We start from the raw sequence: 18467 nt of genomic DNA on the forward strand, positions 1-18467 counted from the left end.
CACTGCAGCTCATTTAGAGAAATGATTACCCTAAACTTTTTCCAATGTATGAGTGACTAATATTTTCTAGAGAAGCAGAGATCTGATGTATTATCATCCTATCATGCTCCAGGAAGCCACCATTGAATGAATAATGTGTGAAAATTTCATGTCAATCAGATGAATACAAATAGCAAAACATGGACAAAATTAGGATACCCTCAGCAGCACAGGTGCAGCGTCAAATGTAGACTTTTTTCATCTCAGTGGAAGGAAGTAAACCAGTGGAACTACTAATTTTTGTATGAAAAACAGGTCTTTGTGATAGAAATCTGCATGATCTAAAGAATATCTACTAGTGAGTTCTGTCATGAAAGTCACTCATTACATTCTTTCTGGATTTATGATTTCTGACCTGGTGATGTGGCAGCCATCTTATCTGTGGGATCATCTCTCATAAGCTGCTAAGATAAGGTGGATGGGGAAAAGAGCTTCAGTTTTTTAACACTTCAGATTCTGAACAACATTCAGGAACTAATTCAGTACAAGAACCAAAGTTCCACTGTATATCGGTATAGTAGGAAAGACCTGTAGAGTGCTTTATATGACAGATCATCACTTGGATATGTTAGTGTTATCCCTGGCATTTCTGTCCTTCGCTATCTTTGGTGTGTTGTGTGTTTGACTGACCACATGGTGTATAAATTGTGGCTTATTTTAAGTGCTACCTATGCCTCCTGAGCTGCCAGTGCATTCTGGTGTGAGTTCCAGCAGTAATGCTAAACAAGCAAGTGTACCAATAACAGTTCCAAAGAAGGTAAAAATTGTATGATATACGGGTGGTAGTGCCCGCCGCCGCTGGGAAACTAGTGCAAGCTTGTCATACTTGTCGTCTTTGTGTATTATGCTGCTATTTTTTAGTTACTATATCGCCTTCGAAGAGGAAAGTGGACTTTTTTCAGAGAAGAGAGAGAGAGAGAGAGAGAGAGAGAGAGAGAGAGAGAGAGAGAGAGAGAGAGAGAGAGAGAGAGAGAGAGAGAGAGAGAGATTAGAAAATTTTGTTTTGTATTTGTGTGTGTGTGTGTGTGTGTGTGTGTGTGTGTGTGTGTGTGTGTGTGTGTGTGTGTGTGTGTGTGTGTGTGTGTGTGTGTGTATTTACCTAATTGTATTTACCTAATTGTAACATACGGGAAAAGAGCTATGCTCGTACTGTCCAGTCTCCATATCTACTAATGTCCAGCTTTTTCTTAAAATCATGAATATTCCTTGCGTTGACCACTTCCACGTCTAAACTATTCCATGCTTCCACCCTTCTATGAGGAAGCTATATTTTTCACATCTCTCCTATAAGTGGCCATTTTAGTTTTTCCCATGCCCTCTCAACATTCTTTCATTCCACATACACAGATCTTCCCTATCCATTTTTTCCATGCCAATCATCACTCTGTATATTGCTATCAGGTCTTCCCTTTCTCTTCTGTTTTCCAGGGTCGGAAGTTGCATTCTGTTCAGTCTGTCTTCATAAGTCAAATCTCTTAAGTCAGGCATCATTTTGTTGCAGCCCTCTGTACTTTCTCTAGTTTCCTTATGTGTTTCTTTAAGTTCGGAGCCCACTGTATTGTTGCATATTCAAGCCTTGGTCTTATCATTGCAGTAATTATTTTCTTCATCATTTCTTCATCTAAATATCTGACGCCACTCTTATGTTCCTCAATAAGTTCAATACTTCTCCAATTATTTTGTTTATATGTCTCTCTGGCGATAGGTCATTGGTAATTGTCACCCCAAGGTCTTTTTCTTCATGACTGGTTTTATGTCTTCATTTCCTATCTTGTACATACTCCTGATTCTTCTTTCACTCTTGCCAAACTCTAATTTCTTGCATTTTGTCGTGTTGAACTCCATTTGCCATGTACAGCTCCATTTCCATATTCTGTCCAAGTCTTCCTGGAGTAGTTCGCAATCTTTGTCACATCTCACTTTTCTTAACAATTTTGCATCGTCTGCAAATAGGCTCACATAACTGGACACCCCATCCACCATGTCATTTATGTAGACCGCAAACATTACTGGTGCCAACACTGATCCCTGTGGAACTCCACTCTCCACCAAACCCCATTCTGATGGTCTGTCCTTAATTATTGTTCTCATTTCTCTTCCTACCAAAAGTCTTCCATCCATTTTAGTAAACTGCCATGCACTCCTCCTACCATTTCAAGTTTCCAGATCAGTCTCCGGTGTGGTACCTTATCAAAGGCCTTTTTTAAATCCAGATATATTCCATCAGCCCAACCATCTCTTTCCTGTATTACATCTATCACCCTCGAATAGTAACATATCAGGTTTGTCGTGCATGAACGCCCTTTTCTAAAACCAAATTGACACTCACAAAGTATGTCATTTTTCTCCAAGAAGTCTGTCCATCTATTCTTCACCACCCTCTCACACATCTTAGCTACCACACTTGTAAGTGACACTGGTCTATAGTTCAATGGGTCTCTCTTGTTACCTGATTTATAAATTGGGACAATGTTAGCTCTTTTCCAGTCTTGGGGCACTACACCTTCCCTTAATGAGGCATCAATTACTTCACAAACTTTTTCTGCCAGTTGCTCCCTGCATTCTCTTAAAATCCATCCTGATACCCCATCAGGTCCCACAGCTTTTCTCACTTCTAAACTCCCCATCATATTCTTGATCTCCTCCACAGTTACTTGAAACTCCTTCATAATCCCTTTCTGTTCCATTACCAGTGGTTTGTCAAAAGCAGTCTCCTTTGTGAATACCTTCCGAAAGCATCCATTCATAGCCTCTGCCATTTCCTGGGATCCTCACTGCATACTCCATTTACTTCTAAACTTTCAATACTTTCTCTATTTTTGATGTTGTTGTTCACATGTCTGTAAAAAGCCTTGGTTGGTCTTTACATTTATCAATTATATCCTTTTCTTGTTTCTTTCTTTCTTCTCTTCTAATCAACACATATTCATTTCTTGCTCTTTTGTAACTTTCCCACTGCTTAATCCGTCTTTTCCTTCTCCACCTCTTCCATGCATCCTCTTTTCTTGTTCTAGCCTTTTCACATCTATCGTTAAACCAGTCCTGCTTTCCAACTTCTCTATGTTGTCTTATTGGTACAAATTTTTCTCACCTTCTTTGTATATTTTTATAAATTCCTTCCACTTTTCATTTGCTCCCTTAGCACTCTTGAATTTCATCCAATTTGTCTCTTGAAAGAATTTCTTTAGGTTTCCAAAATCTGTCTTGGCATAATTCCATCTTCCCACCTTATATTCTTCATTTCTTCTAGATTTCTCTTCATCTATCACCTTGAACTCCAAAACTGCATGATCACTCTTTGCTAAAGGGCACTCCACCCTCATCTCCTCAATGTGTGTGTGTGTGTGTGTGTGTGTGTGTGTGTGTGTGTGTGTGTGTGTGTGTGTGTGTGTGTGTGTGTGTGTGTGTGTGTGTGTGTGTGTGTGTGTATGTAATTCACTGTTTGATCTGTGCAGTCTGTGTGTGTTATTTCCGATCTTATGTGTGTGTGTGTCCTCGTACATCCCGTACTACTCACTGTGTGTTGAGCTACCTTACCTGTGTGTGTTGTATTTGTGTGTGTGTGTGTGTTGTGTGTGTGTGTGTGTGTGTGTGTGTGTGTGTGTGTGTATTTACCTAATTGTATTTACCTAATTGTAACATACGGAAAGAGCTATGCTCGTACTGTCCCGTCTCCATATCTACTAATGTCCAGCTTTTCTTAAAATCATGAATATTCCTTCGTTGACCACTTCCACGTCTAAACTATTCCATGCTTCCACCCTTCTATGAGGAAGCTATATTTTTCACATCTCTCCTATAAGTGGCCATTTTAGTTTTTCCCATGCCCTCTCGACACTCTTTCATTCCACATACACAGATCTTCCCTATCCATTTTTCCATGCCAATCATCACTCTGTATATTGCTATCAGGTCTTCCTTTCTCTTCTGTTTTCCAGGGTCGGAAGTTGCATTCTGTTCAGTCTGTCTTCATAAGTCAAATCTCTTAAGTCAGGCACCATTTTTGTTGCAGCCCTCTGTACTTTCTCTAGTTTCCTTATGTGTTTCTTTAAGTTCGAGCCCACTGTATTGTTGCATATTCAAGCCTTGGTCTTATCATTGCAGTAATTATTTTCTTCATCATTTCTTCATCTAAATATCTGACGCCACTCTTATGTTCCTCAATAAGTTCAATACTTCTCCAATTATTTTGTTTATATGTCTCTCTGGCGATAGGTCATTGGTAATTGTCACCCCAAGGTCTTTTCTTCATGACTGGTTTTATGTCTTCATTTCCTATCTTGTACATACTCCTGATTCTTCTTTCACTCTTGCCAAACTCTAATTTCTTGCATTTTGTTGTGTTGAACTCCATTTGCCATGTACAGCTCCATTTCCATATTCTGTCCAAGTCTTCCTGGAGTAGTTCGCAATCTTTGTCACATCTCACTTTTCTTAACAATTTTGCATCGTCTGCAAATAGGCTCACATAACTGGACACCCCATCCACCATGTCATTTATGTAGACTGCAAACATTACTGGTGCCAACACTGATCCTGTGGGACTCCACTCTCCACCAAGCCCCATTCTGATGGTCTGTCCTTAATTATTGTTCTCATTTCTCTTCCTACCAAAAGTCTTCCATCCATTTTAGTAAACTGCCATGCACTCCTCCTACCATTTCAAGTTTCCAGATCAGTCTCCGGTGTGGTACCTTATCAAAGGCCTTTTTTAAATCCAGATATATTCCATCAGCCCAACCATCTCTTTCCTGTATTACATCTATCACCCTCGAATAGTAACATATCAGGTTTGTCGTGCATGAACGCCCTTCTCTAAAACCAAATTGACACTCACAAAGTATGTCATTTTTCGCCAAGAATTCTGTCCATCTATTCTTCACCACCCTCTCACACATCTTAGCTACCACACTTGTAAGTGACACTGGTCTATAGTTCAATGGGTCTCTCTTGTTACCTGATTTATAAATTGGGACAATGTTAGCTCTTTTCCAGTCTTGGGGCACTACACCTTCCCTTAATGAGGCATCAATTACTTCACAAACTTTTTCTGCCAGTTGCTCCCTGCATTCTCTTAAAATCCATCCTGATACCCCATCAGGTGTGTGTGTGTGTGTGTGTGTGTGTGTGTGTGTGTGTGTGTGTGTGTGTGTGTGTGTGTGTGTGTGTGTGTGTGTGTGTGTGTGTGTGTGTTTTCACGAATGTTACAAGGCATGTAACTTATCTTTCGAGAGGGAGAGAAGGGAGGTAAGAAGGGAGATGGGAGGAGAAGGAGAGAGGGAGAGAGAGAGAGAGAGAGAGAGAGAGAGAGAGAGAGAGAGAGAGAGAGAGAGAGAGAGAGAGAGAGAGAGAGAGAGAGAGAGAGAGAGAGAGAGAGAGAGATGGGAACAGTCTATGCCATTGGGTAATTTTAGACACAAGGCAGGATGCATGTAGCTTATCTTTAGTGATTGGTGGAGACAAGGATGGTGGGAGGAGCACTAGGATTTTAAGGACAGCATACGGCATGTGTAGTTGGTATCCAACACATTATACGGGACAACTGAACTGAAGAAAGCTCAGAAAAAAAATATGACGCCTACGTAGGCGTCACTGTATATGCTACTGGGGCTTCATGACGCCTACATAGGCGTCACCATATTGAAAGGGTTAAGGGGCACAAGGGTGGTGAGTGTTATGTCTTTAATTAATATGATATGCTCTTTATATGCTTTTTCCTTTTACAGATTGCTTTATCAACAATTTTGCAATGGACACACTTTTGTTTTCTCTGGTATTGTATATTTTAGCTAGCAAACACACCTTTGACATCTCACACAACCAAACCTCTTTTTGCAATTGGTAGTGTTTTCATATGAGAATTCACTATAAAAGAAATTCAAATGGAATTTAACTGGTCATATCATCACGATCTTCCTGCAATTTAGTGTCTTGAGTCTTAGCTAATTATAGATTCACCAGTTCTAGTCACAGCATAATAAAAAATAATGCCATAACATTTAGAAAAATTAGTTCTAGACCTGCTAATTATAAAAATTCTTTGATCATCAAAGAATTTAGTTTTGACTTCAACTGATTAAGAAAACATATAATTTTGGTAGCTTTTTTGAATATCACAGGCAAGTCAATCTCTGAATTGAGAGGATGTGATGGAAATGAACAATGACATTTCATCAGCATATATTATAATCCCACAGCACGTAGATCATAGATTAAAGATTTTAAAAGGTTAATGAGTCATTTAACAAGCAGATGCTCAAACTTTTGATGAAATAAAAAAAACTGAGATGAGTCTATATTCTTCAAGAAGAACAGAAGCAGATTTCTTGTGAATAGTGTTATAACCCCTGTTTTTCAGCATACACTATCTCAGAAAATCTGATGCTTCAGCATTTTGCAATATATTCCCATTCTAAAAATAACCTGACCTATAATTACACAAGATAGGAACTCAGGCACCAAAACTGTCTCCCATTAAGGGGACCATCCCGTGAGGTTTTTGAAATACAGTAAAGAAAATAAAAAGGTACGTGGGTAATTTTTTTTTCGCTGATAGATGTTTATTACACGATGTCAGTTTAGTAGTTATAAGTGAATCGACCCATAAATAACTGCATGAAAAAAAAAAAATCAATTTTAAAAAAAAATTCTTTCCTATAAACTTTGTCACTAGATGACATATTTCCATTTTGCCAGTACGGATATGAAATATGTCACATACCAAAACTTTTTACCTCAGAATTTTTTATTTTTTTTTTTTTTTTTTTTTTTTTTTATGGCCATTATGATTTTTTTTATTTTTTCGATTTTTTTTTATATAAAATTATAATAATCCATTAAGAAATGTGGGAGAAAATTTGATTTGAATGATAAAAAGTGGAAACTGAGAAAAAGGCAAAAAACCCCAGAGATATTATTTTTGTCCTCTATGACCCTGTACATTTATTTGGGTTGGATATTTCATGCTTATACACCACCATGTGCATCATATGTCCTTTTTAGGCATGTTTAGAATATTCTGTACAACTCATATGGCACCATTTGTTTAGATATTATAAGGCAAAAAAGGCAGGTAAAATAAGCTGGATTGTGGCTTGCAAAGTGTGAAATAACGGGCGAGATACTCAATAGATCCTCCTCCCATCGCAGTCAAATGGACACTGAAATGGAAGGGGAGAGTGTGTGTTCCTGTGTACGCCATAGTACTGAGTTGCCAGTGCCCACCTTTCCTTACCAAAGAAACCACTTTCCATGGGTTTTTCCATGCTTATTATCATCATTTATGGTACAGAGAGTGGGGTGGAGTGGGGTGGGGGGAAGCTCTGGGCTGCGGTGGGTGTGGCAGGGGTCCTTTAAAGTTTAAATACCCCATGTATTTTAGCGTATTTCTCCAAAATACTTCATCACTATGTTGTCATATGTTTGGGGATGCTCTGGTGGTGTTTTGGGGATTTTCAATTTTTTTTTCAGATTTTTTGATACCATGGTCACCGGACGGTCCCCATAAGTGTAAGCTCTACTGCTAGTTGCAGCAACCCTAGTTATGATGATCTGAATGGTATATGAGAATATTTTTCATACATTTCTTCACTCACTTTGTGAGTGCTTACATTCAAAAGCACAGGAAAGTTCAATGATAAACATTATTCTCAATTTATAACAATGTAATTTCCCTCTTAATTCAGAAAGCACTACATTTCTGGCTGAATAATTTACAAACTTTAGTGTGCATGGTCGACTAGAAAGGCTTTTTTTTTTTTGTCTGGTGATCATATCTGCAGACAGTATCACCCAAAACTGCAAGCAGGCCCTCACAATCTCCAACAGAAAAACTAAAATAGTCTAGTTTTATATCCTTACATTAGACTTACACATTTATATTGTTTGCTTTGGAATCCATTCCTTCAGACTTGGATAGGATGAAAGAATGGACAGATTGATGGCAAATGCAGTTCAATATTAACAAGTGCAGGGTATTGAGCGTAAGTAGAGATAATCCAAGCAATAGGTACACAGTAGATCACGAAGCACTAGGAAGTTCCACGTATGAGAAAGATTTAGGAGTCATAGTTAGTTCTGATCTCGGTACAAGGAAGCAATGTATTGAGGCCAGGAATAAGACGAATAGAACACGTATAATACTTAAATTATACTTGGCGCTGGTCAGGCCACATCTTGACTATGCGGCACAATTCTGGTCCCCACATTATAGGAAGGATATAGCTATGTTGGAGTCAGTGCAGAGGAGGATGACTAAAAAGATACAGGGGATGAGGGATTTTCCTTATGCAGCGAGACTGAAAAAAATTAATCTGCATTCCTTAGAGAGACATAGGTTACAAGGAGACCTGATTTAAGTATCTAAGTGATGTAAGGGTTTTAAAAAGGGGACATGAATGCAGTTCTTAAGATTAATAGTGGGGACAGAACCAGAAATAATGGATTTAAACTTGAAAAATTCAGGTTTAGGAAACAAATGGGAAGGAACTGGTCTTCAAACAGAGTGGCTGATGAATGAAGCAGACTCAGTGGTCATGTGGTCATGGATGAGTCAATAGGGAGCTGTAAAAGATGATTAGATAAATTCATGGATGGGGATGATAGATGGAATTAGGTAGCTTTAAACATACAGGGACTGCCTCGTATGGGCCTGGTGGCATCTTGCAGCTTCCCTCTTTTCTTATGTTCTTATGGAAACATTACGGTGCATTTTCTATGAATAAGTAAATAAATAATAGCCTATGTTCTCATTTATTCATTGCTAATATAGCTGATGAAATTCACTACTGATCTTCCCACATATTCAATGTTTTTTTTAATAGTCTTGTATATGCTGAAAAGATTTTTATTGCACATTAGCAGTACACCAAACAAATTCTAAGACAACCATGCCAAATCAAAACTTTAAAAATACTTGATAGTTGAAATTATTTTGAAAATTGTAAGAATAAGCTTAGATCAATGCTATCATATGAATCTACATTACTGCAATACTTTTCAACTCTTAGATTAAATAACTGGAAGTGCACATAAATTTAATTCACTTACCAATGTAAGTCAGGAAAGAATCTTCTTCATATGGAAGACGGACAGTTTCAGTTTCAAGTCCTGATGACATCTTGATAGCAAGGGAATAGCCTTCATTGCCTCGGTACAGGTTCACCACCAAACAGTTCAAATTTTCTCGTTTCACCAACTTATCCAACAATTTGTGTGTCAAACTGATACTCTGAAAATGTATTAGTGTCACAATTCCAAATAACATCTTCCTAATTTCCCCCCCCCATCAACATTAATGCTTTCCCCTTTAAAGTTTTGCCTTTTGCCTTTTGCAAATTAAAGATGGAAATTCCTAATTATACTACAAGAGAATAATAAGACTTCAAGACCATGATTAATGAACAGTTGAATGACATATCACTAAGATCACCTCCAAGAAAGCCTTTAACCACTTCACTATATATGAGTTAACATAAAATTGCCTCTGAGGAGCTGATGAATCCCTCCAACAAGTCATAGCCTTACTGACAACACAGAACTTGATTTCAACAAAGCGCATGATTCTATGATTCATAAAGACAAATGTTTCAAAGGCAGTGTGGTAGTGTGGGGTGTGGGTGATGATGCATGCCATGAACTAAGAGAGTGCCATGTATTATTGTATCTAGTCCTTATCTCCATCCAAGAGCGAGTCCAAGCATAAAGTGGTTCTTGAAAATAAGTTACAATGTCTGATGAAAATGAAACTCAGTGAGATGAATATTTGCCAGAGAATAACAGCAAGGTGACAAGGAAAATGGGTACAGATTGTTCACACTTAACGACAAGCTTAGGTTTCCTGACACCTGTCGGTGGCAGGCAAAATTAGTGATAAGAGAACCCTCCCCCCCTCCCCGTTCCAACTTCCTCTTACCAAAGGTACTAATGCTGGGTTAAACCACAATTAAAGCTAAATCAACAAATAAACACTAATTTAATAATAATAATAATAATAATAATAATAATAATAATAATAATAATAATAATAATAATAATACAGTAAACCCTCAATATAACGGATCTTGATATACCGGATATTTGATATAATGGACAAAAATCTGATCTGACAAGCCCTCGCTATAATGGACTTCCATCTGTTATAACAGATTTTCATCCATTACAGTGAGGGCATCGTCCCATAACATGATGTCGCATGAATTCCACATGTCGTGCTATGGGAGCTGGGCAGCAGCGGGTATAAACACCGGACAAACTTCAGGATATGATGGATATGTCAGGTATTTCCATTGGATATAACTGATCCTAAGTTATAACAGATCTTTGAATATAACAAGAGACCCCTGTTCCCATATTATCCATTATATTGAGGGTTTACTGTAATAAGAGTAATAATAATGAAGAAGATAATAACAATAACAATAATAATAATAATAATAATAATAATAATAATAATAATAATAATAATAATAATGACTATGATAATGATTATCTTAAAACAGTAAGAGAGTTATTGGTGGGTGACAAAGGTATACTGGATCTTGCTACCATCTCGACCAAGTTTCCATATGGGAGGCGGTGGCGTAGTGGATAAGGAGGTGAGCGTGGGATTGGGGAGACATCCACACATAGGTTAGAATCCAACCACATACCACTTTGAAACTATGCCATTTGTCGAGTGGTTTAAAGTTACCTACACGTCACCATGATACCCAGGTTCTAGGTGGTTACACCAAAGATGCACTTGGGTAGTGATATGGGCCCTAATATGGGTACCACAATAAACAAAATTGCCTGCGCCACTAATGGGAGGAAGCTTAACAACATTTCCCACATATACGGGGCCGCCGTGGTACAGTGGAACCATGCGTGCTCTGGGATCTGAGGGGTCTCCAAGCGCACGGGTTCGAATCCTGTCCATGGTCTGAGTGCAGGTTGGGCTTCCTCACTCAGGGCAACGGTTTCCTAGCGGATGGGCTTTGAGATAGGAGGTACCCTATAAAGTATCCACTTTAGCCCATAAATTCCCGTGAAAAGCCCACATGGTATAAATAAAATAAAAAATATACTCTTCAAGAATGCCCACAAGCAACATAGGCCATAATGGGAAAAAAAATACATACTACTGTATATTTCAAGATATATGATGATCCCTAAATTTCAGTCTGAATTTCAAGGTTTAAGGTGATACATGTGTTGGTCATACAAGATGAGAACAAAACAACCAAACATGCTGTAGTGAAGTTTGAGTCAGTGACCACTATACAAATAAGAGGGGGATACACTGTATATACCAGCAAAATTCATAAAGTACCCTGAACATATTACCAGTAAAAAGATATTATAATCTTCACATGCAAAACTTAAGTTAAAATAAAATTCACATTGAGTATATTTGTATATTATCATGAAAAAGAATAGATGAACAAACTCCTGCTTTACCCATTCATATACAATGCCAGCAGATTCCATTTTACTGTTTCTGACTTTCCAAAGTTGTGATGTGAGGTTGTTGGTTATATGCAATGGTATAGACGCCAGCACTTGATTTCTTGCTAATCCTAGGCATACAATTTCTCAGCAGTGACACTTGGGAGTCCCACACCAAATGCAGGCTTTAGTTTTCCTTCGACTAGTTCAACGCCCCCTCACAAACAAAGCTTGATCTTCCTTCCCCATCTGATCCATGTCCTGTCCCTCCCCATGATCAGAGTGTTACCAAATCATTTCTCTCTATCATCCTGATCTCTCTCTCTCTCTCTCTCTCTCTCTCTCTCTCTCTCTCTCTCTCTCTCTCTCTCTCTCTGTGACTGTGTATTTACCTATTTGTATTTACCTATTTGTGTATTACAGGGCCCAAGCTAAGCTCTCTGTGTCCTGTCTCCTTGTCCACTCCTGTCATATCTCTCTTTCATCTGATTGACACACACCGTGTCAACGACATCACTGCTCAGTTTATTCCACTTATCAATACTACGATGCAGGAAACTGTATTTTCTCACGTCATTTAGACAGATGTCTTTTATTAATTTTTCCATGTCCTCGAGATGATTACTTGTGGTCACCTTTATCAACTCTCTGTCCAGATAATATGTCAATCTTGTTCACCAATTTATACATAGTTATCATGTCTCATCTTGTTCTTCTCTCTTCTAATGTGGTCAGCCCCAGCTTCCTCAGTCTTTCCTCATAGTCTAACTCCCTGAGTCCTGGTACCATCCTTGTTGCCAGCCTCTGTACCCTTTCCACCTTCTTCACATTTTTCTTCATATGCGGTGACCAGACACAAGCTGCATATTCTAACTGGGGTCTTATTAAGGTACATAATATCTTCTTCATCATTCCTTCATCTAGGTAGTGGAATACAAGGCCAATATTTTGAAGCATGTTATATGTTTTCCAAATATCTTGTTAATGTGTTTCTCCGATGACAAAGTGTTTTGCAGTTACTCCTAAGTCTTTCTCCTCATTGGTCTCTTTAATTTTCTCATCACCCAGCCTGTAATCCCTGTTTGGTCTGTATCTACTTCTTCCCATTTTCATAACATGGGTCTTGTCTATATTAAATTCCATCTGCCACTCTTTACTCCACTCATATATTTTATCAAGATCTTCCTGTAACTTGTTACAATCTTCCACATTCTTTACTCTCCTCATAATTTTAGTATCGTCCATAAACATGTTCATGTAACTGTCAATTCCTACTGGCATATCATTAACATAAATCAAAAACATGATGGGACCAAGCACTGACCCTTGTGGAACTCCACTGGTTACCTTCTTCCACTCGGACTTCCTTCCTCTCACCACTGTTCTCATTTCTCTTCCCACTAAGTAATTTTCCATCCATTTTGCTAGTTTATCATTTACTCCTCCAATCTTCTTTAGTTTCCACATCAGTCTATTGTGTGGCACTTTATCAAAGGCCTTTCTCAAGTCCAGGTAGATAGCATCCACCCATCCCTCTCTATGTTGTAGTATGTCAGTCACTCTTGAATAAAAACATAATAAATTGGATACACGATCTTCCTTTTCTGAAACCAAACTGTCTTTCACTCAGAATGTTTTCACTTTCTAGATACTCACTCCACTTAGCTTTAATTACTTCTTCACATACCTTGCACAATATACTAGTCAACGATACTGGTCTATAATTTAGCGGTTCCATTCTACTACCATTCTTATATATAGGCACAATGTCAGCTCTTTTCCACTCTTTCGGGACTAATCCTGTTCATATGGAGGTTTCCACAATATCAAATACGGGGTTCAACAATTGATCCTTACATTCTTTTAGCAACCTCCCAGATATGCCATCAGGCCCCATTGATTTATTAATATCCAAATTGCTTATAATTTTCCTTACATCTTCCTTAGTAACCATGATGTCCTGCATTTTCTTTATTTCCATAGGCCTTTCTCCTATAAAATGCTCCTCCTTTGTAAACACTTTCCAAAAGTTGTCGTTCAAAATTTCAGCTATATCTCTAGCATCCTCATATACTTCTCCATTTTTTACCTTTTCTATTGCCTCCCTTATATTTAGTTTTCCATTTATGAATTTGTAAAACATTTTAGGGTCACTATCACAGTTTTCCACCACCCTCTGTTCATATTCCTTTTGTGCTGTTCTCCTTACTTCAACATATCTATTCCTTGCTGTTTTGTAAACTTCTCTTGATAATACATCACTGTTTTTCTTAAGTTTCTTCCATGCCTTTTCTTTGTTCTTTTTGCTTCTTCACAATTTCTATTAAACCACTGTTTATTATTTAAAGTCCTCTTTCTATGATATGGCACAAACTTTTTCACAGCAAAGTTATATAAATCCATAAATTTATCGTATTTCAATTGCATATCCCTTTCCTGGTATACCACGGACCAGTCAATTTCATTAAAGAACTCCCTTATATGGTTATAATTTGCCCTAATATAATTTAATTTTTCCTCCCTGCGTTCCACAATCTCATTCATGCTTAATTCCGTATCCAGCTCAAAACTTAGGACATCATGATCGCTTTTCCCTAAGGGACATTCATGTTCAATTTCCTCTTTTAGAGATGCCCTGCTAAATACCAAATCCAACCTTGCTGCAACATCCTGTCCCCTGCACCTTGTTGGTGATCTCACCCACTGTATCATCAAGTTATTTGTTGCTACATTTAACAATTCCTCTGTCCACTCACCACCGTTCACCACTTCGCAGTCCTCCCGCACTATTTCTTTACAATTAAAGTCCCCGACTATCATCACTCTATCCTTTCTGATGAGTTCTTGCTTCATTCTGTCTAGAGTGTTTCTCATCACCATTTGATACTGTTCATATTCCCAAGCATTGGTTCTGGGTGGTATGTATACTGTTATAATATTAATGTCCCTCTTACCATCTGTTATAAGGATACTTATCACTTCCTCATTTCTCTTACTATAGTTCACCTCCTTCACTATCAGATCTTCCTTAGTAAGAACCATTATACCACCACCTCCTTTATTTTTTCTATCATTTCTCCATACTTTGTAGTGTTTTACAGCAAACCAATCTTGCTTTATTTCGGGCCTTAGCTTTGTTTCCACCACACACATAATGTCCGGTTCATTATTTCTTAGGTAATCCATACATTCTAGCCTCTTAGACAGAAATCCATCTATATTCATGTAAGTTACTTGTATTCCATTCCTAGTCTCTTTCTTCCATGTGTGGGTGTGTGTGTGTGTGTGTGTATTTACCTAGTTGTATTTACCTAGTTGTAGTTTTACAGGGCCTGGGCTTTATGCTCGTGTGGTCCCGTCTCCATATCTACACTTATCCAATTTTTCTTTAAAACTATGTACACTCTTTGCTGATACCACTTCCTCACTCAAACTGTTCCAAGTCTCAACACATCTTTGAAACTAAATTTTTAACATCTCTCAGACATCGTCCCTTCCTTAGTTTCTTACTATGCGATCTTGTGCTTCTAAAGTCATATTCTTCTCTCAGGATCAGTTTCTCATTATCCACTTCATCCATTCCGTATCCACTTCATCCATTCCGTGTGTATTTACCTAATTGTATTTACCTAATTGTAACATACGGGAAAAGAGCTATGCTCGTGTTGTCCCGTCTCCATATCTATTAATGTCCAGCTTTTTCTTAAAATCATGAATATTCCTTGCGTTGACCACTTCCACGTCTAAACTATTCCATGCTTCCACCCTTCTATGAGGGAAGCTATATTTTTTCACATCTCTCCTATAAGTGGCCATTTTTAGTTTTTTCCCATGCCCTCTCAACATTCTTTCATTCCACATACACAGATCTTCCCTATCCATTTTTCCATGCCAATCATCACTCTGTATATTGCTATCAGGTCTCCCTTTCTCTTCTGTTTTCCAGTGTCGGAAGTTGCATTCTTTTCAGTCTGTCTTCATAAGTCAAATCTCTTAAGTCAGGCACCATTTTTGTTGCAGCCCTCTGTACTTTCTCTAGTTTCCTTATGTGTTTCTTTAAGTTCGGAGCCCACTGTATTGTTGCATATTCAAGCCTCGGTCTTATCATTGCAGTAATTATTTTCTTCATCATTTCTTCATCTAAATATCTGACGCCACTCTTATGTTCCTCAATAAGTTCAATACTTCTCCAATTATTTTGTTTATATGTCTCTCTGGCGATAGGTCATTGGTAATTGTCACCCCAAGGTCTTTTCTTCATGACTGGTTTTATGTCTTCATTTCCTATCTTGTACATACTCCTGATTCTTCTTTCACTCTTGCCAAACTCTATTTTCTTGCATTTTGTCGTGTTGAACTCCATTTGCCATGTACAGCTCCATTTCCATATTCTGTCCAAGTCTTCCTGGAGTAGTTCGCAATCTTTGTCACATCTCACTTTTCTTAACAATTTTGCATCGTCTGCAAATAGGCTCACATAACTGGACACCCCATCCACCATGTCATTTATGTAGACCGCGAACATTACTGGTGCCAACACTGATCCCTGTGGAACTCCACTCTCCACCAAGCCCCATTCTGATGGTCTGTCCTTAATTATTGTTCTCATTTCTCTTCCTACCAAAAGTCTTCCATCCATTTTAGTAAACTGCCATGCACTCCTCCTACCATTTCAAGTTTCCAGATCAGTCTCGGTGTGGTACCTTATCAAAGGCCTTTTTAAATCCAGATATATTCCATCAGCCCAACCATCTCTTTCCTGTATTACATCTATCACCCTCGAATAGTAACATATCAGGTTTGTCGTGCATGAACGCCCTTTTCTAAAACCAAATTGACACTCACAAAGTATGTCATTTTCTCCAAGAAGTCTGTCCATCTATTCTTCACCACCCTCTCACACATCTTAGCTACCACACTTGTAAGTGACACTGGTCTATAGTTCAATGGGTCTCTCTTGTTACCTGATTTATAGATTGGGACAATGTTAGCTCTTTTCCAGTCTTGGGGCACTACACCTTCCCTTAATGAGGCATCAATTACTTCACAAACTTTTTCTGCCAGTTGCTCCTGCATTCTCTTAAAATCCATCCTGATACCCCATCAGGTCCCACAGCTTTTCTCACTTCTAAACTCCCCATCATATTCTTGATCTCCTCCACAGTTACTTGAAACTCCTTCATAATCCCTTTCTGTTCCATTACCAGTGGTTTGTCAAAAGCAGTCTCCTTTGTGAATACCTTCCGAAAGCATCCATTCATAGCCTCTGCCATTTCCTGGGATCTTCACTGCATACTCCATTTACTTCTAAACTTTCAATACTTTCTCTATTTTTGATGTTGTTGTTCACATGTCTGTAAAAAAGCCTTGGTTGGTCTTTACATTTATCAATTATATCCTTTTCTTGTTTCTTTCTTTCTTCTCTTCTAGTCAACACATATTCATTTCTTGCTCTTTTGTAACTTTCCCACTGCTTAATCCGTCTTTTCCTTCTCCACCTCTTCCATGCATCCTCTTTTCTTGTTCTAGCCTTTTCACATCTATCGTTAAACCAGTCCTTCTTTCCAACTTCTCTATGTTGTCTTATTGGTACAAATTTTTTCTCACCTTCTTTGTATATTTTTATAAATTCCTTCCACTTTTCATTTGCTCCTTAGCACTCTTGAATTTCATCCAATTTGTCTCTTGAAAGAATTTCTTTAGGTTTCCAAAATCTGTCTTGGCATAATTCCATCTTCCCACTTTATATTCTTCATTTCTTCTAGATTTCTCTTCATTTATCACCTTGAACTCCAAAACTGCATGATCACTCTTTGCTAAAGGGCACTCCACCCTCATCTCCTCAATGACCATTGGCTCTGTACTAAAGACCAAGTCCAGTCTTGATGATGCTCCCTCTCCTCCAAACCTAGTATCTTCTTTGACCCACTGAGTTAACACATTTTCCATTGCCAGTGTCAATAGTGTATTTCCCCATGTTGTCTCTGATCCTTCCATTGACCAGTCCTCCCAACACACCTCTTTACAATTAAAATCTCCCATCATTATAGTTCGTTCACAGCCACCCAACATTTCTTCCAGACATGTTCCTGTATCACTTATCATTTCTTCATATTCCTGTACTGACCATGCATTTGTCTTAGGTGGTACGTACACCACTATGTAGTGCCTCTTTTTCCTTCATTAGTTTCTGCTCTGATCTTTAGCACTTCTGCCTTTCCCATACCTTCTTTCACTTGATCCACCTTTATATCTTTTTAACCAGCAACATCACTCCTCCTCCCATCTTACCTACTCTATTTCTCTTCCAAACATTATATTTCCTTCTCCAACCATCATCAGGTCTTCTCCTCTCTCAGTTTTGTTTCAGTAAGACCCACAATATCTGGGTTCTTGTCCCTCAAGTAATCGTTGAGTTCTAAAATCCCGATATCACTCCATTTATGTTGGAATACATTACATTCCGCTCATACATAAGTTTCTTTAGTCCTTTCTTGCTGTACTTTTCTGGGTTATGAACCACTTCCTCAGTCTCATATCCAAGATTCTCCAGAAAAACTCTTTCTTCTCCTCTTCTGTCCTCTCTTCATTTTTTCAAAGCCTCCTTTCTCAACTCATTTAACATTTCTCTTTCCTTTTCACCGAGATCTCTTCTCAACCAAATCTTCCTTGTTGTTTCCTGCTGGGCTAGCCTCCATGACTTCTCCACCAATTCATCTACATCCTTTTGTGACTTAAGTTTGATTCTTATTGGCCTCATACCTTCTCTTGTGAACTTTCCAATTCTATGGAAGTCCTCTATTTCTTGTACTAGGTCTTTTCCTCCTCCTGCACCACATTAATGATATTATTTATCACCTTTTTATGTTTTCTCTCTCTCCATTTTACTCGGTGTCTTATCCTCCTCCACACCAAATATCACCACACATCTCTTTTGTCTACAGTTTCCCTCACCAATGTCTCATTTGATTTAATAACCTTCACCACTTTCTCAGCAATCT

The 18467-nt window shown here is 38.3% G+C and overlaps 1 protein-coding gene across 1 annotated transcript in view; it reads right to left on the bottom strand.

Moving 5' to 3' along the window:
• The window catches only part of LOC123518598 (putative transcription factor SPT20 homolog-like 2), a 298506-nt gene that overhangs the window by 252360 nt on the left and 27679 nt on the right, over window positions 1-18467 (bottom strand). Inside the window, 1 exon segment of the mRNA XM_045279496.1 lies at window positions 9088-9268. Coding sequence (XP_045135431.1) covers window positions 9088-9268 — 181 coding nt within the window.

The sequence above is a fragment of the Portunus trituberculatus genome, chromosome 6, assembly GCF_017591435.1.
Source record: "Portunus trituberculatus isolate SZX2019 chromosome 6, ASM1759143v1, whole genome shotgun sequence".
NCBI classification, from domain to species: Eukaryota; Metazoa; Arthropoda; class Malacostraca; order Decapoda; family Portunidae; genus Portunus; species Portunus trituberculatus.